General features: G+C 35.8%; 1 protein-coding gene across 2 annotated transcripts in view; it reads right to left on the bottom strand.

The window, feature by feature from the left end:
• Lrba (LPS responsive beige-like anchor protein) overlaps positions 1 to 22,152 on the bottom strand; it is a 571,922-nt gene that overhangs the window by 170,057 nt on the left and 379,713 nt on the right. For both annotated transcript variants that reach the window (XM_006976444.4, XM_042279232.2), the window contains exons 40-43: positions 20,580 to 20,697; positions 18,455 to 18,557; positions 11,214 to 11,329; positions 8,181 to 8,293 (exon numbers count right to left, since the gene is read on the bottom strand). In XM_006976444.4, the coding sequence (XP_006976506.1) occupies positions 8,181 to 8,293; positions 11,214 to 11,329; positions 18,455 to 18,557; positions 20,580 to 20,697 (450 nt within the window). The remainder of the gene's footprint in view (positions 1 to 8,180; positions 8,294 to 11,213; positions 11,330 to 18,454; positions 18,558 to 20,579; positions 20,698 to 22,152) is intronic.

The raw sequence follows: 22,152 nt of genomic DNA, 5'->3' as shown, positions 1-22,152 counted from the left end.
TGGTTCAAATTCCAAACTGTACGATATTTTCAAAAATTACTTTTCTAAAAGCTAAGTCATATAAAATACATGTTTTCTGATCATTCTATAATTATTATGAGGTAACATATAGTCTGTTTGAAAGTTCTTTCAATATTAGATGATCTCATTAACTATTGTTTTGAACACAGTCCTAGAATAATCCACAAAAATTATTTTTTTATTCAAATGACCAGATTTTAACAATAAAAAATGAAAAAAATTGGACAAAAGAGTAAGAGGCGCCGGGTGGTGGTGGCTCACGCCTTTAATCCCAGCACTTGGGAGGCAGAGCCAGGTGGATCTCTGTGAGTTCGAGGCCAGCCTGGACTACCAAGTGAGTCCCAGGAAAGGCGCAAAACTACACAGAGAAACCCTGTCTCGAAAAACCAAAAAAAAAAAAAAAAAAAAAAAAGAGTAAGAGGCAATTTATTACATTTTTATTATAAAAAATACTGCATGTCATTCACAATTAAAAATTATATGATTCAGCCAGGCACGGTGGCACATGCCTTTAATCCCAGCACTGGGGAGGCGGAGGCAGGTGGATCTTGGAGTTTGAGGCTAGCCTGGTCTAGTTCCAGGACAGACAGAACTGTATAGTGAGACCCTGTCTCAAAACAAACAAACAAAAACAGTAAACATTATAGAATATACAGGGAAGAGATGGTGATTGAAGCATATTTTATGTCAAAAAATTTTTTACATATTTTATGTAAAAAAATTCCTACTAAGTTTAACATTTATAATACTACAAAAATGTTCCAGTCTGAAATCAGAAGGATGGTACATTATTTAAAAAAAAAAAAAAAAAAAAAAAACTGAAATGTTTTCCAGGTGTCTGGAAAACAAGTCTTACATAAATTAACAACAGGCATCCCCTATTCTGAATCTACCAGAGTTTGTAACTAAAAACTAAACTAGGAAAGTAGAAAACACTGTGGGATAAAACCATTAATGCCATGTAACTAAAACAATTCATTTATAAATTATCATAAATTGTTACTCCACCCAGAGCAGTGTAGCATGAGGAGGAAGGAACAGCTAACCGTGAGAAGGATTACTGACTGACCGGCAGTGTGCTCCTGGTGTACATCAGGATCAGCCATCACCCTGACAGTATTATTACTTCAGTTTATCATTTTCTGATGAACGGTAAGAAAGAACGTCACTGGAAGCTGCTCAGATCAAGTGTGGGCTAACCTCTGTTCGAGTCACTTCACACTTGACCAGAAGGAAACTTCCACTAAGAAACCAAGTTTGCTTAACTATTTACATACACAACCCTACTTGTACTTTGATGAATTTGGCATCAAGTTCTGAGGAGTTACATGACCATAGTTTAAAATAATATACAACACTGAACAAGTAATGATTCAAATAATTAATAACTATTTTAATTACAATTCAATATGAGCAATAATATTAAAGTAAGAATTATTGATAATAATTAAGGCTTGTTAAGGCTCTCCTGCTTCCTAAGGCCTCCTCTTCTGGCTGTTTCTTTACATTTTTTTGGTTGCTTTAGTTCAGGTCACTCTTTCACACTGGAGACTTGTTTTTAAATGTTTACCATCTCTGGCTGCACCCCACTTTTTAAAATGAGGTGCTAGAACAGCAGACATATGTGGAACAGGAACTGTGTCTCCCAGTGGGTTCTGAGTGAAAACCCAAGACGTTAGGATGTCTTTCCTCTTGACCCTGCAGTATGTCTAAGAGCAGTACAACCTCGTCTCACTGTGTGGGGTTGGCACAAATGGCTGGAGAAATCTGACAGCAGGACTCTACCAGGAGCCTGGCACCTTCACTGATCAGCACCCAAGGGTTCTCTCTTCAGCTATATCCTCCTTCTGCTGTATGTGGTGTTCTGTTATCAGAAACCCCCGGTATTTTTCCAAGAACTACATCTATTGCCTTTTGCCAATACAAAAAGAAAGGCAATTGGACTTGGGAAAGAGAAGGACATAACATAACTATTCAATCTAAACTACTGTTTCTGGTTATACGTGAGTTCTACAGTTCACTGACTGAGACAGGCCTGAGATTCCTGCATGAAGACAATGTGATCTTGGGAACTCCTTGACTGCACTCAATCTTTGTCTCCTGATCTGTGAATCGTAGTCATTACATGTTTCTTACAGGGTTGCTGAGGGGAGAAAAGAAGACAGAACATGTACATGTTACTGTGGAAAGCAACTCCCAGAGCTTCTCTTAGAATCCTCCAAACATTCTGAACTGGTCTGACACCATTTTATGCTCGCCAGACTACCACTCCCAAACATCACTGGAAAAATTTATGCCATAATCTCTAAGACCAAAGTGGCAACAACATCCATGTTCGATGTGCAAGAAACACAATGTGGCAACAACATCCATGTTCGATGTGCAAGTGAAACATCTTGATGTAGCTCATCAGCCATTTATTTTTCCTGCATTATACTTTTAAAACAGTTCAAGATCAATTATCTGTTGTTCTTCCATTATAAAACTTTATTTTCTATAGCTTGAATCCCTTTGGATTCCGTAAATCCCGATAAATAGAAAACAAAATAAATGCTGCTATACTCATAATGTTTAACCAATATTCCCCACCACCCAAGAGCATTCTTTCCCCTCTGTGACATCTAGATGGTATATTGATTCCTGGTGTATCTGCTACAGAGCAGACTGAAAGCACTGGCATTCGTCAGAAACAGCACTTAAAACTTAAAGAGATAAAGAAGTGCTGTCTGATCAACAACAGTTAAATGTCGGTAGTCAATTCCAGGTCAGGATGTTCACTGTATAGTAAATGTGCTTGTAGAGAGACATATCTCATGCATAAAAATATACACACCAATCTACCACGGCAGAGAAGGGATGAGAATCAGCAAGGACGATCAGCAGCTACTAAGCAATGAGTAAATAAATGTAGTGATGCTCTGTCATGCAGCACTCTCTGGGCTCTTAGAATGTCCTTGTAAGAAACTTTAACTGAACAAGAGCAATGGAAGCTGGAGATTACAGAGGATGTAACAGGTTATAAAAGCAGTGAAACTAATGCGATTTCATAGAGCTGAGGCCAAACTTTAAGACTGAGTTTACTTCCCCTGTTCTCTGTATTGAAAGGTAAACTCAGGAGAGCACAATATGGGCTGTGGTCCTCTATCTAGCATGCAGCCACTCTATTCTGAGTGGACATAACGGCATGCTACATGTTTGCACTCTAAGGATGAAACAGGGTTTTCCTTTGTTCTTTATCTCAAGCTCTTCTTAGTATTTCCTTCATTTTAAATCTATGAATTCTAATTAATAAAAAATTAGGTATTTTCTTATTTCTTGATAATTCTTGTTTTTTCTCACAATCTTCAACTTTTTGGAAAGATGGTTTGCTTTTATTCCTTCATGTTTTCAGAAGTTATTTTACAGTTCTGGGTACAAAATGACACTCAACAAAGGGTCAATAATCATTAAAAATTGAATAAGTGTTATTTTCAGGGATTCTTTAGTTTTAATCAAACACACAGAGTTTTTGTTTTGTTTTGTAAAATTGTCTCACTCAAAAAGCCTATGTTAAACTTTTATTTTTATTTTTAACATAAACTAGGACAACGACAAGAGAAGGTTATTGAGAAAAACCTTTCCTTTAAGCATTCTATGCTGAGGTTGTATTAACTATCAATTTCGGCAGGGGATGAGGAGAAAGTGGTTGCACAGAGCAAGATCTTATATTCAACCTCCAAAGGAAGAAACAGACATAAATATACCCCAGCATATACATGCACATAGCCCAATACAATTGGAGGATTGTACATGATGTGCACTATTTTCTTTTTATAGTATTGCTGTGCTGATCTCTTCATTAAAATATAGTCAGTTATAAATGTAGTACACAGTTTTTAAACTTGAGTTCTACGTACTAGCCATGCAAGCTATGGATGACACTTTCCTATCCTCACAGTGCCCTAGTTTCTCCTCTGTAAGACAGCAATTGTGTTACCCGTCTTTCAAGATTTGGAACTTGTGAAATGCTTAAACAAATGCCTGGCATATCGTGAGTAGTCAAGAAATACTATTAACAGTAGAACAATGGGTTGCTTTTCTTGCCTTTTGAATTGCATAGCCAATATAGCTGAGTTTTCATTGTTACTTTTCTTCCAGTAAATGTGATCTAAGAACAGTGCTGTGGAACAGATATTCAGATTATAGCAAGAATACTTATTGGATATCCCAACATTATACTGATCAATTAGAAGAGAAACGGTTGCCTCAAAGTGTGATGGTTTTCCTTTCTTAGAAAACTGCTTTATAGTCTCCTAAGTATAACAGAAAAACAGAAATTACAAGGAAAATCTACAAAGAAAACGCCATTGCTGAAACTCCTAGGCATTGTCTATTATTATGACAGGATATTTGTAAGTGGAAGCCTGGCTTACTTACAGTATCTTGCAAAGAGAAGACAAAAAGAAAACAGTAATTCTTAACTATACCAAAAATGTAGTTAGATTATAAAATCAATGCATATTTATAAAATAGAGATTAAAATCACTCCATGTTCTATGCATGGTTAGATCTGTCACAATTTCAGACCAGCAATGATGCAGTAAAGAATATGAGGGAGGGGAATGAGTTCCATCAATGACTTCTGCTTTTTTGGCTGTGAAATAATAAATTAAACAATTATGACTCTTACAATATAAAAACATGCAATCTTCATCACCTTTTCAAACTGAAGTCGATTTGACCTCTTCAACACAATGACAATATCAGTCTATAATCACTGTAGAGAGACAGTGAAAATGCTTTAAAAATTTGCATTTCTAAGAAGATTTTTTTTTACACTGCTCCATTCACATTTTTTTCTGTGCTAAAAGATTGATCACAAAAAGAATTCAGGAGAAAGGGTGTTGATTATATTAATTCAGCATCAGAAAGAAAATTCCCTGTGCAACATGGGAAAGATTATCAAATAAAACTGTAGCTCTGTGCCAAAGCACTAAAACTCTGTGAAAACCAGCTTTAGGGAAATTAAATGGACATAAATAATTTGATACATTTTAAAGCCAGTCAGGCTACATTATCTACTTAGCAATAGCATAACATCTGTTTATGCTCTAAATTATGCTTTGCACACTATGTTTTCTCAGATTTTAGAAGCTTATTTAAACAAATAGTAATGTCTACTTTGGGACAAATTTTAATATAATTCTAACATAATAATCATTTATATACATAGAACTCATTTATATACAAGATGTGTTCCTGTAAATGTATGTATAAGCAAAAATTTAGACATGTATTGCATATATTTTTTAGGAGATCTTTCTACTCCAAGGGATGAGGCAGTTTTATTAAGTAAATGAACACTACTTATAGATACAAAGTATAATTTCTAAATATGTAATGCACTTGATTATTTCATTTAAAATAATGTAGTTAACTCCAAACTCACTAGTTTCATTAATATTTAGTGAAAGGAGTTAGCACTGGTAGAATTCCATTCTCATGAACCTGAATGACATCTGAAGCATCTGAACAATGCTGCTTTATAGGAGAGGAAAGAGTTTATGATATGTAGTTGGGTCTGGTCTTAGAATTCCCCACTTCTTCCTAATGGCAACATATTTCACTACTGATCTTGGTGCACTTGCAGCTCTTTCTGGAAGCATTGTATTTATAAATATTCCTTTCTCAACCAGGAGTAAAATCTTCTCATAAATATTTCAAAATATAAAAATAGATACCATTACAATCAAGGGAATTAAAAACAATAAAGGCACTATATCACACACAAAGTATTTTTGTTTGGTTTGCTGTATGCATGTGTGTGCATGCACACACGTGCACCTATGTATACAAATTTACTTGACTGTTTTAAGGCCAGAGGTTAACATCAGAATGGCTTTCTCAATTGCTTTTCCATTTCATTTTTTAAAATTAGGGTCTCTCACTGAGCCAGTAGCCCACAACTTGGTTAGAAAAGCTGGCCAGCCAGCTTTGGGGATCCGCTTGTCTCTATAACCTAGCACTGAGGTTACAGGTGCATACTACCACACCTAGCATTTCACATGGGTCCCGAGGACCCAGACTCAGGTCCTCAGGCTTGCACAGCAATCATTTTACTCACAGGACCAGATCCCCTGACCATACAAGGTATTTCTTAAGTCTTTACTTATGTGTATATGTCCAGGTTTCTGTGGCTATGATCATGGACAGCTGGAGACTAATGAAAGTAACTTCTGGTTTGGTTTGGATGCTCTCTTTTGCACTTCAATACAACAAAAAGTTGAAAAGCAGAATTGTTGTTGATCATCCAGTGGGGCATATTAACAACCTTACTTATATGTGGATGAAAAGCCATGTACTTATTAGTTAAAACAGTATTTTACCCACTCAACAAAATTATATGACAAGTTCCTTACAAATGGCAATAATATATGAGCAAAATTCAGTGTGAATAAAGAATTCTGCCAGAAATTTCTGCTAGAAAATAATGTCTGGAAGCATTTTTTTTAATCTTATTTCACTGAATATTCAAAACAAAAGCAGAGAGCCTAGATAACAGAGAAAAGGAAGCAAAAGCTAGAGGACTCTGGAGTGAGTTTGTTGTATTGGCCTACCACACAGTTCATCACACAGATCGAACTAACACAGACTTCATGTACTAGACACCACAGTTCTCCAGATACAGTGATAATAAGTATGGCATCTATAAGTAGGTCTTCCTATCTTATTAGTTTTTAGTAATAAGTTTCATAATAGAGACAACAGAAAAGGAAAGTTTTATTGTTTTTGTACTACTTGGATCAAATATGCAAGGCAAGTACTCCATCACTGGGCTATATTCTGAGCCCAGGAAAAATGCTTAGATGATGGCAAATGATGAAGTGCCCCGAGGGAATCCACAGGAATTCACATTTCTAGAAAAAGGGACAAAGAAGAACAAGATACAAGAGGCAACTATGATGAATTTGAGGACTAGATTTGAACAGAGATGGGCGCAAAGGCCGAGAAAAATTGCTACACAGAACAGACAAAGGCCATTTCCCAAACGCTGCTGTTCATCAGGAGGAAAACGTCCATGCTGCACTGCTGTCACTGCCTTGGCACAGACGAGGAACGACTTCCCAACGTTCCCAGTGGTCACCATGCTCAGGAGGGATTAATACAGAACATCTTGTTATGACACTGTGAAGGAAACTGGATGGCTGAGAGAACTTTCTCCATGAAACCATTTCTGCAAAACCAGATGGTGATTCCCTGCCTGAGAGTGGAGATTAGAATAATCTAGTCTTTCTGCTGTGCAGAAAGGCAGTACTAAGAGCAAGAAAGCTGACATTCTGAAAAGTTATCACAGTTATCGAGCTGCATGTGCTGGGGAGGCAGCGGGAAGATAGTGATGAACGAGACTCCTGCACCAAGGAGCACAGTGAAAATAAGAAAAGGCACAACGGGAGGTATGGAATTGTTGTGAGAGAACAGAGGAAACCCTCAGGGAAAGGACCACAAACAGGATTTCAAGATGAGGGCCAGTCACAAGAAAATGAAGAGGTGGAATAAGGCTGATAATCTAAGATCTGAATTCTGGAGGGTTTCCTGTATTCAGGAATAAACTAAGAAGGGTTAAGGACAGGAACTGCATAAGTTAAAATCAGATTTAAAGAGGATCTACCCAGATTTGGTTGTGATCCCAGCATTCTAGAGGCTGTGGGAGCATAGCTTGAGTTTGAGATCTGTCTGATTTACACAGTGAGTTCCAAGCCAGCCTGAAGAAAATGAAAATACAAAAAGAGGATCCAGTGCTCGTGGTTGAGGAATCAGCGGAGGACGAGGGGAAACAGACAAGCCTGGGACCTGAAGCAGGAGGGCTCTTGTTTTGGTAGGAGAGTTCTGTTCATGACTCCTATTTGCTTTATTAAATGCAAATGCCCTTGGAAAGTGATAATGGAGAACAGTTTCCTTGAATGCTTATGAAAAATGAGTATGACATTTTTTAACTTGTCATCTAGTTTATTATACATACTATCTTTAAATTTTAAGCTAAATAACATAAAATTTAGTCAAAAGGTAAAAAATATATTAAAGATAAAATGATACTTTAAGATTTTCAAAACATGAAAATGAATATAACTTATTTTTATATATAAGACAAATATATTTCAAATAATTACTAAAAACATTACCTTAGACAAATCTCTGAAGTTGCTTGGCAAGGTAAGATCTAATTCTTCTGACTCATAATTAGTGATGACCCAGGGAAACACAGGATACTGATTTAAGTCATTATAACCCCGTCCTGGTAGAGAAGAAAAATATCACTTTTAATTTAGTGCAAAACATGAAGATTATCAAAATAACAAGAAAAACTAATAACGTGGGTGCAAGGATTATTTTTAATGTTATTTTGTGTTATCTCATTTGGCCTTTGCAATCACACTGTGAAGTTGGTATCATTAGTATCAAACATGTTTTTTATGAAAACACTGAGGTTTAAAGGTTAAGAGCTTACCCAAATTATATGACTAGTAATGCTGAAAACATATCCAAATTTAGGTATGTGGTGCTAGAATTTATGTTCTGTCAAACTACACTTGACTTTCTTTGTTATTGGAAAGCCAGTTCCAAATAAAATGTCCTTTCTGGGGTGTGAGGAAAGCTGGCATTTGAATCTAAGACACTGAGCTTGTGTAAGTGCATGCTCTAACCACTGAGCTATACGTTCAGCCACAAAATAATACTTTATTAAGCCTAAAAAAGAATTTATTCTGGTAAAAAAAAAAGTCCAAACCTCAATCATTTTCCCTGCTACCAGTTAGTTAATCAAGCAACTGACCAAATAATCACCAATTTTCAACTAACCAACCAACCACGATGAGTGACAGATCATGTGGTTGCTCATTGGCTATGTAACATGAGAGTGCCTGGAGTAAGGAACCCTGAGGTCCTGTAGCACCTTCCCAACTGATGCTGTGAAAACAACACACAGCATCCTCAGCCTTGCTCAGCCCACCCCAAATGCTTTTCCATACCTACTTCTAAACTAAAGACATAATGATTAGTAACATACTGAGAAGTATTACAAATATGTATTCTAAAGATAAGGCATCCTTTGTACATTACGTAGCAGTTTTCTTGGTATCACCATCACAGTGAAGCAACAGAGAGCACGAGGTAATTGCTTCTGCTGTCAAGAGGCAGGCATGTGAAGCCCAGATCTCCCACTTATCAAATTATAGTCTATTTCTGATGAAACTCATAGTGAACAGATTTAATAGCTGAAATACAAGGAAGGAGAGACTATTAATATGGCTTGAATTCCTTTCATAGGAATATTAGAGTAATTCTTTATACAGACGATTGGTATCAAAGTCTTTTCAAGTGACCTGATGTAGTTAACTGGGTTTTCCCTAACTCTTCCAGGGCTTGAAGCTTATTAGGACAACCTAATGACCTAAAGAGTTTACAAAAATGTGTAAGTGTACCATGTGTATGCAGGGGCCCTTGAGGCCGGAAGAAGTCACCCCCTCCCCTGGAACTGGAGTTGTAGGTGGCTCTGAGCCACCTGGCATGGGTGTGGTGAACACAGTACAGCTTCCTTTTCTTCCAACTTAAGATTTTTATTGATTATTTGGGAATTTTATAAAATTCACCCTATTCACACTCGCTTCCCTTTCTTCCCATGTCTACCCTCCCACCATTGTGTACCCCCTCCCCAGGAAAAGCACACTAAGAGAAATGTTTGTTGCCCATTTACTCATTGGAGCTTTGTCAAACTCCCAGTGGTCAGCCTCTTGAACATAACTGAGTCCTTCCCATCCCACCACCAGAGCTACACTTCAGCATCTTTATCACAATTGTTAAGGAATCTCTTCAATAGCTTCCTGTTTAGACTGTTTCCTTTTGGGGGTGGGGGTGGGGGAGTTTGCTGCAGAAGCCCTTCATTGTCTCTCATTCTTAATTATGAGTTGGGATTCATCAATACCATTGAAAAAGAAGCTTCCTTGCCTTTTACAGTCAGTGGCAGCATGGATAATGGGCTTCCACATAGTGTCCCATGGCTGTGTAGGCAGTGGACATCCACACAGTCTCTGGCAGCAACATAGATCATGGACCTCATCATAGCTTCATCATGTATGGACCACGAACATCAACATTGGTCCCAGAATGATCATGGATATCAACATGGTCACTGGTGGCCACATGGACCACTGACATTCACATGACCTCCAGCTATACCACAGAAGAAGGACCTTAACATGTTCCCCAGCAGCAGCAAGGACCTCAAACATCAACACAGCCTTGGCCACAGCATGGATCACAGATGTCAGTGTGGCCCCTGGCAGCAGCACAATACCAGTTCTTAACTGCTGAGCACTGTCCAGCCTCATCTTACAATAGTGTAACGGTGGGAACAATGCTAATTCAGAGGTTAGCATGTCATTACACTTTTAGGTTCTTCATTTTCATTTTTCTCAGAACAATAACCTAACATATTAGAAGTCATCTTATCTCTCTCTCAGCTCCCACTTCCTTCTCGATATAATTTAGATATGAGTAGATAGTAAATCCTTCATCCTGTCCTATCTGCTTTAATAATAGTAAATAATTAAAAGCTTATTGTATATAAAGACAAGAGTAGGTACTGCTCAGTGATTGGACTTCTAACTACATTAAACCGAATACATAGCTACTAAATACTTACTGACAATGTCACACAAATAGACTTCCGGTTTGCTTATTCTAGATGCAAAGTACGGGCACATTTCAGTTCTTTATTCTTCAAAGAAAGAGTTCCAAAGGGTGATTTTCAATATTACATGCTTACACATCTTGTAAGGGCCATTTAATCTTTACATTTTCATATATGGGTCCTAATATAAATATTCCTTTATCATAGCTCACTGTTTCATCATAAACTTATTTCTAACATATTAATCAGTTCTTAAATTTTTATGCTGTTCTTCGTCCCTACTATTTCAGAGTAGTCCCTTTTTATACTACAAAGCTGTAAATTCTTTTCTCTTTAAAAATTTTTTTTTAATTTCCAAGTAGCCACCTGTTCATACGCAATTTTAAATGTTATTAGGAATCTACCTTAAAAGAGATTCAAATAACAATAAAAATGAGCTACTTCTTCAGCCAGTATTAAAAATCACCTAAGCATATCACAATGGGCATTTGTTATCTAAAAGAAGTAAGCTGTGCACTTCATTTACCTGCTATTGTGTTGAGAAACATCAAGTACTCAAAGTTGGAAATCTCTCTGTGCTGCCACCGCTGAGTCATGTTGGAAGCTTTAAATAACTGACGTGGAGTGGCTAAGGAAATACGCCTGCAAAGAGAATTTGGGATAAAAACAACTTAATATTAATAATAATACTAAATTACGAATTATCTGTGCTTGTTCAATATTTTTAATGAAACCTATAATCCTGAAAATTAGTATAAATGTCAGAACAATGAATGCTAGCAATGTTTCAACCCACAATTAATAGATACCAAATGATTTGGACTAGCAATAAGTCTATTATATATATTTTGCTCATTCAGGTAAGCTGTCATATAACATCATTGTAATACTTGGGTTCTATACAGGTTGATTAAAACAGTATGATCAATGAATCCACAAAATTGCATAAAATTGTATTCACATGTCTATCATTTTTAAAAGTATCTCTTAAAACTTGTACATTACAATTTTAAATTCTTTTTATATTTTATATTTACTCAGATTCTGTGAAAAGGGGAAAGACAAGTCTTGAGATTATTATTTTTTTTTTAATGTAGTTCCTTAGAAGACCATGTCAGAGAAATGTAAATACTTAGATACAATTAGCCAACAGATAAGCAGTGGGAAATGAGGGGTGAGTGAGAAGGACTAATTATAACATCCTGATGCCAAGTAATTATTTATTGAGTCCTCATTCAAAATTATAAAATTATTCATTCTAAGGGTACAAAACTCAAAGACTTTAGAGAAAACTTTATAGTTTTGTGTTGTTAACACAATCCACTACAAAACATTTTCTTTATAACAAAACTACCTTCTCTGTATTTGCAGTTAATTCCTGTTCCTAGTCCCACCTCAAAGCAACTACCAGTCTACTTTCTGTTCCTGTAAACCTGCCTTTTCTGGGTATTTTCTGTAATCACACATGGTGTTTAGTTCCTATCAGGCTTCTTCTCCCAAGAATACCTTTTATGAGACTGAGCAAAATGATTGTATGATCAGTTATCTTTTTTATTACTTAATAGTATTCTATTGTATGAATACAGAAAATATATTTTACATAATTAATGCACATTAAAATTGTGTCTAGTTTCATGCTACTGTGACTTGCTACTGTGAACATTCATATACATATAACTGAATGAACATACTTTTCATTTCCCTTGGAGAGATTCTTAGAGGTTGAATCACTCAACTGTACAATGAGTTTCTCTTAGACTGTTTACCAAACTACCAAATTCTTTTCCAAAGTAGTGGGAGTGTTCAATATTCCAGTAAGCAATACATGAACAGATCCCCACATCCCTAACACCCACTACTGTACATACTTTTATTACAGTGGGTATGAAATGTATCTCATGGTTTCAGCCCACTATTGAGAATCCCGTGCTTCTGGCCATGTGAACATGGGCTGCGTTTGGTGTTGGTGCCGTTTTTGCTCTTCAGAGGGGATTTGTATCAGTTTGTTGAAATAGTTTTCTATTACTTGTTGGTCTAGTGTTTCAGTCACAAATATGTGCCAGAATTCGTCAAGTGTTTTCCTTTATCTACTAAGACTATCAAGTGGTTTTGCCATTTTGCTTGTTAAGCAACATACATTTATTTCCAGACTTAAACCGAGTGCATTTCTAGCCATCTGATAATCACTTGTCTATACTGCTAAATTTGGTTTGGTAAATTTTGTCAAGGATTTTGTGTCTGTGTCCACAAGGTACTGACCAATAGTTGTCTGTTTTCTGGTATTGTGGTGGCACTGTCCATACAGAGCGAGGCGGGAAGCATTTTATCATACAAATTCTGGAGTTTGTGAAGGGCTGTTACCATTCTACTTTGAACATCTGCTGGGATTCACTACTACAGCCATAAAGGCTATGGGATTTTTGTTAATGGATAGATTTTTTAATTACTAATTCAATTTCTTTACTTGTTATAAGCCCATTTACATTTTAATGTCTTATTGAGCCAGTTTGGCAGTTTGTTTTTCCCCCTATAAATTTGTCAATATAAGCTAAGTTGTCTAATTTTCAGCATAAGCTAGTTTGTGTTTCTTCCCAACACTTTCAACTGTTGTATGGCCAGCAGCAACGTAATACAATCTCTTTCAGTTCTGTTTTGTTATTTATGTGTCTGCTTTTCTCACAGGTGCTAAAGTTTATCAATTTGACTTTTTCAAATATCAGCTATCATTTCAATGGTCTGTTTTTACTGTGTTTGTTCCACATACTTCTGTTACAACCTTTATTCTTCATGTTATCCTATTGCCTTTGAATTTAGCTCATTCCTCAATTTTTCTAAAGAAAAAAGCTTAGGAGACTAAGATGAGACATTTCTGGCCCAGATTAAGATATTTATTCCGATAAAGATGTTTAAAGTAATAAAATTTACCTCAACAGCTTTAGTCACATCCCATAAATTTTAATGTGTTACACCTTTGTTGTAGAAGTTTCCAAACCAGAGGAGTTAGTGGGCCCAAGAGTTGGCAGAAGCACCAAGAACTGACTTAAAGCAGAGGGCATGGCTGCAGGATAGAGAAGAAAGCTCCAAACCTAGGAGCTCTCTGAAGGCTGGAACATAAAGGAGGGAAGGACAGATTCTCTCTCCCCCGAATGTCTCTCAGCGCCTCACCGTAAGGTACCTGTTACAACCCTTTGTGGTGATCGAGAACGGCCCCCATAGGCTCATATATTGGAATATTTTGCCTCCAGTTGGTGGAACTATTTGGTTAGGTCTATCACTGGGGGTGCCTTTGTCATAAGCCCATGCCATTCAGGATTAGCTCTTTCTCTGCTTCCTACTTGTGGATCAAATGTAAGTTCTCAGCTACTGCTGCAGCACCATGCTCAAATGCATGATGCCATGCTTGCCACCATGAGGGTCATGTATTTCTGGAACCAGGAGCTCCACATTAAACGCTTTCTTTTATAAGTTATCTTGGTCATGGTACTTTGTCATGGCAACAGAAAAGTAACTAAGACTTCCTTGATATAAGGTATGTTTTATTGGCTAATTTTCCACTAGAGGGTAAAAATTCAAGTGGTAAGATTGAACAAAACTTCCTATAAGTAGGAAAATTCAAATGACTCTTGAATATGTCTTTAGGTATATGCAGTAACTTGTTATTAAGTCTTAAAATTTGTATTGTGGCATGTTTGAAGCCTACTCCTGCAAAGTCAGATACTCCAGATCAAAAAAGCCACAGCAAGAAAAGTGATCACCTCCTACTATGTGCCATCAGAGGTGGGCTATGTATTTAGCACGAGTGTTTCTATCATCTCACATTCCACTGGCTGATAAGCCACACGTTTTGGTCTTAATGTCCCTGACTGCAATATTTATCACATCTAAACTGAAAATCTCACAAACAACAAAAATTTGGTCCCAGTTTACCAAGTACAGCTTGCTGATATTATATGGGTAAATTCAAATTAAACCACTTCAGCCCTAAATAGCTGCTATGAAATGTAACAGGCACTGTTCAGTCTTTCTTATTAGCTTCCTGTCACATCTAATTGTATGGAATACTACCAACCCTTGGCATCACATCCCCCAGGATCTGTGCTTTAGTTGTTGGAGGGGGAGGGGTTCTTTTTTCCCTTCCTTTCTTTCTTTCTACTTAACATATCTCTCTCTCTCTCTCTCTCTCTCTCTCTGTAGACAATAACAATGGATTTATAGTAAGTTTTGAAACTAATGTTGAGGTTCCTTGGAATGAAGCTCTAAGTTCTCTTGACATTCTAGTTTCTCCCCAGATGAACTCACTCCCTATTATGGCTTCTAATCTCACACACAGGACACTGAGTTCCAAATGCCAGGTCTCAGCTTGTTGTTTTAGATATGCCCTGGCATTTTAACTTTCTATTCAGTATTTACAACTGAACATTTCTTCTGGGTTTCAATTTCAATATAATCAAAACCAAGCTTATTTTCTCTCTACTTCCTCCCTAAATTCCTAGTCATGAATACAGAAGCATATAGAGCCCTCCACAACCACTGCTTTTCTAGTGGTGTTAATCCTAAACAGTGAATGCTGTTTAGGAGCTCAAGCTGGGACTTGAGAAGACATACGGAGCATCTCCTTTTACCATACCTGGAATCTAACTAGTCTCCAATTGCCATTTCCTACAACTCTCCAATCGAGATGCTCTTCTTCACTAACATTACCATTATCAATCTGTTAGCTGGACTTTTACACCAGCTCACATTTCCTATTCAACACTCTCTTCCTGAGCCACTGCGTTCCACTGTCAGATGCCTGTTAATATTTTTCCAGAACAATGAAAGCTCTGCCTTGCTTCCAGGCTTCTATAAAACTATCCCTTCCTTCAATGTTGGATTGGTTCTATTTATTCAAATACAAGCATAAATGTCTCCTGGGAATACATTCATCATCTGATCCAAGGAAACTCATCTCCACGGTTACTTAGTTCACACATTTGTTTGAATATCTATAGATAACATAGTGTCTACCTTGTATAATGCTGAGTGTCAGACAGATTTTAAGAACTGAAAATCTATTTCAGAAATTTATTAATAAATTAAGACTTTGATATTTCACTGACTGTGATAAAATACTACAAAGAGTCCCAGGTATTAACACTTACTGATAATAAATAAAACTCTTATACAATAATCAGTAAAAAGGCTTTTATAATCTAAGACACACACACACACACACACACACACACACACACACACACACACACACACACACACATTTAGTGTTGCTAAAGATTGAATCCAAAGCTATGTTTTTACTGTGCAAGTACTCTACCAGTAAGCCATGTCTTAGCCTTGAAATTATTCATGAAATGGTATTATCTAGTCAAAATCAGTTCTGTTAGTGTAAAACAACTATTTAATCTATAAGAGCTTTGTTATTTTCATATAAAAGTAATAACCTGAGGCATTTAAAAAGCATGTCCACAAGAACTGGTACTTAGAATTCTTTTCCTGGGAGCTGAGCTGTCCTTAGTGATTTCCCTGAGATAGTGCAATGGACTGGAAATGAGAGTGTTACTATCAAGGGTAAATCACAGAAAGTTCTGTGTCTTCTGCCTCACTTTCTCTTGAAGTACTTGCTTTGCAGAGAGCCACACCCATGTTCTGTATCTACTTAAGAAATAGCAGATGGAGCGAGAGACTGTTGAGAAACTGAGGGTTGCTACTAAGAAGCACATTGTAAAGTCCTCCAGACCCAGGGGTAAGCTCTTGTTTCCTGACCATCATTCCACATGCCATTCCAATTCTATTTGTGATAGGATATTATCATAGAATATGAAATAAACACTAGTAAATACCAGCTTAGTGTAGGGATATGGCTCAGTGGTACAGTGCTTGCTCAGAATGCTCAAGGTCCTAGGTTTGATTTCCAGCACTACAAACACAGTAAGATAAAACTGTTCTACTAAAAAATCAGACATACTAGTAAACTGTTAATTTCTACTCATAAACACTTTTCAACTCATAGAAAAGTTCCTGTGTTCATACTTCTACCAGTTTTTTAATAAGTTAACTCAGTTGTATTTCCACTAAATCAGTTATGGAGAGAAATAATGAGGTTCCACACAGGCAGCTTACAAGCCCACCGTGAAAAGACTCCTCCCCTCTTCCAAACGCTGTACCCTGAGATATGCTGTGTACTAAAAACTAGAAAATCCTGACGGGAGAGACGGAAGGAGACAGAAGTGGAAAGCTCTTCTATGTACATGGAGTGTTGAAATGTCCACTCCGCTTGTCCAGCCAAGGGGTTTGCTTGTTTATTCATTGGACTCTTTTTAGAAAAATCAAATCTTAACTTTCATTGATCATTTCTAACAGTGTTCAAGTCTCTGTATCATTTATTTCTGCTTTGGTCCTTATTATTTTCTTCATTCTAATTTTGGGATTACTTTGTTTTAAAAACAAACAAACAAAAAAATCAGTGGCCTGATAAAAACACTGAAGGACTAGTAAATTAAAAAAAAAAAAAAAATCAACCCAAATTGTGGTTCCAAGTTGTTCTAAGTATGTTGACAAAAAGGTTTAAGAAAAAAAAAAAATTCCAATGTGATAAAATAGTAGTTCTTTCAAAGTAATAGAATTAAGGATGATCCTTGAAGCATTTATTATACTATAACACAAAAGTACGTTCTTAATGAAAATTTCTAAAATACACACAATAGACAGCCACCATCTCATCTCAGGTAAGAAATATAAGCAGCATGTCAAAAACGTTCTTCTTTTTTTTTCTTTCTTTCTTTTTTTTTTTTCTTTTCTTTTTTGGAGACAGGGTTTCTCTGTGTAAACGAGGCTGTCCTGGAACTTAGAGATTCACCTGCCTCTGCCTCCCAAGTGCTGGAATCAAAGGCTTGTGCTACCACCGCCCAGCATCATAAGCTTTCTTAATACACACTCATGAACTACCACTCTCTAAAAATGAATGGGTGTCCTGATGCTAAACTTAGACATTAGAGACAAGTTTGGTGGTTCAGAATATTACATAAGCAAGTGATTGTTCTTGCTTCCATTGCTAAATTCATCATTGTTGCTACACATGACAATAGTTTCCTCATTTTCGCTGTTATATGTTCTACTGTGTGAACACACTACAGTTTAAATTATTTTCCTGTAGCTGATGAACTATTTCCAGTTTGAGCCTATCATAAGTAGTGCTCATCTGAACAATTCTGTAGGGTTTCTGCTGGACCTCTTTCCAGGACTAACACAGCAGGGTCATAGGGCATGTCGGATGTGTTCATGTAAAGTTTTACTTTGTTTTCAAATTGTCTGCAAAGTGCCAGTACCAATTTACGTCCACTGTAACTAACAATCCAATCATCTCACATCTGACTTAACATTTGGATACTATTGCTCTGATTTTTGCTATTTTGATTAGACTATAGTGGTATCATATGGAAATATATTCCTTCCCCCATATGCCAAAGTAAGAAGCACAAATGAAACATTCTGACATGCGATTGTATGTTTACATGCACCAATGCTCCTGGGCAGGGCTAGAGAACCTTTATCTTGCAGTACTTTCGAACATGTTCTCCAAGAGATACTGTGCTTTTTATATTATGATTCAGTTGACTAACAATAAAATACAACTCTAATAACCATCATTTATTAAGAAACAAAAAACAAAGGTGACATTTCAAAACAAATATAAATACTAATATATGTTAATTAACAAGATTTTAATTAGAATATTTCCTTTCATTTTTCTTTTTTCAGATAAAACAGTACCTGGTCTGAGGTAATCCAAAACTGGTTCCCACACCAACACGAGGTAGATAGTTCACCACTTTCTTTACTGTGGCAGCGTCTGGGAAGTTGAACATTACAGCAACTACAACAAGTAATTTTTAAAATTAGAATACAGTGATATACTTTTTGGAAAACTGACTTCTTGATCCAATAGAATATTTACTCTCAGTTTGGGTATCTATCAAACACAATTGGAACTACATCCTAATGTTGTATCTGTAATATTCTACAGATGGTATTTGTTTCATTCAAGGATCCCATTGCCACACAGGAGTCTCAATAGTATTTACAGAAAAGCTAACAATTGTCTCAATGTGTAACATGAAGCTGAGACTATATATTGACAACTGTAGATATACATATTCAATGTTCACAACTCCAATACCTCCGCATGAATTTTTAGAACTATTTAAAGTTGAAATAGTTATCCACCTACCATTAAAAGCTACAAATATAGCTAAGAAATAATACATTATATATCCATAAATGACCCATTTGAAAGCAATTTTCTTTATAATATTTTATGCTTCTACTTCACATATTAATGTTAACCAGAAATATTTGTGTCTTGCAATAAAAGTTTTTCTCTGTGGCTATGAAGAAAACTTAAAATGCTTTTTAATCATTTCTTTTAAGGTAATTATCCATGTATGAGAGTATCAAGAAGTATCTAGTAATAAAATCATTTGATATGTTAATTTTACAAGTCATATAAAATACTTACCTATCTTTAAAAAGATGATAGTCATACAATAATGACAAACTTTGTAAGATATTAATTTCTTTAGTGTCAAAATCTTAATTACATATTAACAGTATCAGAAACACATGTATGCTACAAACTCATCTAGAAGGCAGTTTTCTGCTTGGCCAGAAAAAATACTTAAGTTGTAAAAAATTTACTATGTTGCTGTAGCTTTTAAACAATGGATCAACTAACAAGTCTTAAGTAAATAAGTAACAGTTCACTTATTAAGCACAAAGTATGTTGTACTGCCATGTTCATGTAGTGTTGAGTAAGGCTTCTTTATATGCCCACTACTATATTAAATATGAGAGAGAGTGAAAGAATAAGCCACTGTAGGTTGTCAGAACACCTAAGCTGCGATGAAAGATGCCAGAAAACACACAAATGCAAAGATGTCTACAGAATTCCACAGAAGGAAAGTGAATGAGGGTGAGCAAGTGGTAAATGCTGGAAGGTTGTCACTACTTCTGAACAAGAATACAGACTGAAATCAAATGTAAACTAATGTCTCAATTATTTTTCTACAAGAATAATGCTCACATTAGTAAAAACATATTGAGGATTATGGAAGAGCTTCTAAGAAAGTAAAAATCTTGTTCCCTAAATGTGCTGTAAACACATGCCACTATACAGGGAAAAATGTATGCATATGATACATATTCTTATGTGTAAATTTAAATCACGAGATTATAGAACAAACAATTAAGAAACCATCAAGCAACATATATACAAGTTAGAAATGTAACAAAGACATCAAGTTTTATATATTTTCCCTTGTGTACCTCAACTAATACACAATAATTTTTCCTTCAAGTTCAACTTGTCTACCCTTCTTTCCTTGATTTATCTCATGAAGTCCCATTTTAAATCCACAAATAAAACTTTAGTTCAACTATTCAGAATGGACAACTTAATACATTTCTGACTTTTTAAATAAATAGCAATAGGTTAGATAAAAGACAAAATAATATATGAATAAAAGAAAAAATAAATATAGGAATCACTTGATTATATTTCTCTGTCCCCAAATATAGCCATTTATCAGAAGTAATCAAGGAAATGCTGAGGACATGGAAACTATACAACTGATCAACAGTTAAATCATTGTTTATTCATATTTATAGAGCTTTGCACCAATCTGTGAAACAGTCAGGAAAACAAAAGAGCTACAAATTATTCTAAAAATGATGGGGGGGGGGATGAAAATCACATGATGATGGGTGAGATGGAAGAGATGAGGTCAACAGAGCAGAGGGTAAACTATAGTTCCAATCTAAATAGAAACAATATGGTGTGTTCCGAATGACATCCCAGGGGTAAGTTAGCTTTTAACAATGGACTTCTGTAACATATTACCTCTGTTTGCCATAAAGATCTCCAGTGCTGTATTTTGCAAAAGATAACGACGAGAAAAGATTGATCTTATTTCTGTGAACAGCCATTTTCCATGCAGACCTTCTGTATATGCCAAGATCTAATGAAAGAAAAGATAACCCCAATTAAGTCACAGTATTACATTCTTGAGTGTTGTTTCCCTCCAATTAAAATAGAAAAACAATTTCTAAGCAAAATAATTTAATAGATAATGAAACAGTTCGGAAAGAAATTAAGAAAATGCATTGTAATTTGTGAAAAATTACATGAAAAAGTAGAGTGAAATTATTAAATCTCTTCTTACAACTACATATTTGGGCTTAAAAAAACGAAGTAATCTATTCTCAGGAAACACATCTAGCCTTATTTACTGATAAACTTTAAAAATCTTGTTAGAGAAACCAAGCTGCAGATAAAACTTCAAAAACAAGAAGTCAAAAGAATGACATGTGTGGTTTTGGCTCTCTTATATAAATGGATTTTACATAATGTGATTATAATGTTTGTCCAGTGGTGCCTTTTACCTGCTTTAAAAATATATGTTAGTTCAAAATTTTTAAGGTCTCAAAATTTTTGAGGTCACTGCTAAGGCAAAAAAAAAAATCAGAAAACACAAAGATTAACTGTATAAGGGGTTAAGTATCATTTTGTCATTCAAAGCTAAACATAACCCTGCAAATAAGCTCAGCGTAATCTCTCCATGGAGTGGGTGGCTGTCAGAGTAACTTGTTACAATTCTTGTCATCCCATGTGACAGACACAGTTGCTTAAAATGCTTTGCCAATCCACAGTAATCCTGTCTTCAGTTCTAAGCCACTTTGTTGCCTTGTTATTCAAGGTTTGTTTCAAAAAGATCATCTCAAAAGCTTAATTATGAAAGCCTGAAAGGAATTCAGATTCAGCATTTCTCCAAGAAAATCAAATGCCATTCCTATCAAGAGCTGATAAGAATCTATGAGAGCAATTAAGTTAAAAATTAATACTTATCTCTGTAACCAAACTCCAACTAAAAACCACAGTGAAACCCTGTGATTAGGATACTACATGACAGGGACAAGGATGAACTAACACAGAAGAAACAATAGCAAGTGATGACTGACCCTACTACACTCTCTCATTTCTGTGTTCACTTCCTATCCCAGACCGGAGCTACAAATAAATCTATATTCTTCAATACAAATTGCACTCACTTTGAAATTTAAAACAAAAACTTAATTCATTCAGTTATTTTTTTCAATTTGATACATGAGAAATTAGAAAACAGATACAACTTTGGAAAGTACTATAAAAACTTCAAGAACCAGACAAGTACTCATCTGTCAATTTTGAAATTGGCAACAAATATTATACTTGCATGTTTGTTCCATAGCAAATACCAGCACAAATAAAACCAAGAGAAAGGAATAGGCAGAAAGAGGACTGATCAAGGTTTTTTGTTTGTTTTTTTTTTTAATATTTATTTATTATGTATACAGCTTATATGACTGCAAGCCAGAAGAGAGCACCAGATCTTGTTACAGATGGTTATAAGCCACCATGTGGTTGCTGGGAATTG

The sequence above is a fragment of the Peromyscus maniculatus genome, chromosome 6 (assembly GCF_049852395.1).
Source record: "Peromyscus maniculatus bairdii isolate BWxNUB_F1_BW_parent chromosome 6, HU_Pman_BW_mat_3.1, whole genome shotgun sequence".
Classification (NCBI taxonomy): Eukaryota; Metazoa; Chordata; class Mammalia; order Rodentia; family Cricetidae; genus Peromyscus; species Peromyscus maniculatus.
This window is presented reverse-complemented; position numbering and strand designations above follow the sequence as displayed.